The following is a 386-nucleotide window of genomic DNA, read 5'->3' as shown; positions in this document are numbered from 1 at the left end:
AATAAAATATCATTGGAGGCAGACAGTATTTTAACTAAGAAAATGTTTCTGTTGCACAGATTGAAGAAATGGCAGTAAACCTGTGGAACTGGATAATTACCAATAATATAGGTTTGGTGATAAATGAAGAACAGAAAGCTAAAGGTACGTATATATTTAGTAACTCATACTATGAGGAATATTCTTATTGTACATCAGATTGTGTTCCTGTAATTTAAATATTTTTATCAGTTCTTAAATGCATATTTGTTGAAAGAAAATTAAACAAAACAATCCTTAGACTGTAGTTTCTCGAGCAAACCCTGCCTTGGTTTTATCATTTTTCAGAGGTTAGCTCTTTTTCATTGTAATTTAAAAGCTTCACTGAAGAAATAGTCTGGTGGTGA

General features: G+C 30.6%; 1 protein-coding gene across 1 annotated transcript in view; it reads left to right on the top strand.

Annotated features, from left to right (window-relative positions):
- The window catches only part of TEX11 (testis expressed 11), a 191,742-nt gene that overhangs the window by 24,045 nt on the left and 167,311 nt on the right, over positions 1-386 (top strand). Inside the window, exon 3 of the mRNA XM_010832132.1 lies at positions 60-144. Coding sequence (XP_010830434.1) covers positions 60-144 — 85 coding nt within the window. The remainder of the gene's footprint in view (positions 1-59; positions 145-386) is intronic.

The sequence above is a fragment of the Bison bison genome, unplaced genomic scaffold (genome assembly GCF_000754665.1).
Source record: "Bison bison bison isolate TAMUID 2011002044 unplaced genomic scaffold, Bison_UMD1.0 scf7180017864537, whole genome shotgun sequence".
Taxonomy (NCBI): Eukaryota; Metazoa; Chordata; class Mammalia; order Artiodactyla; family Bovidae; genus Bison; species Bison bison.
This window is presented reverse-complemented; position numbering and strand designations above follow the sequence as displayed.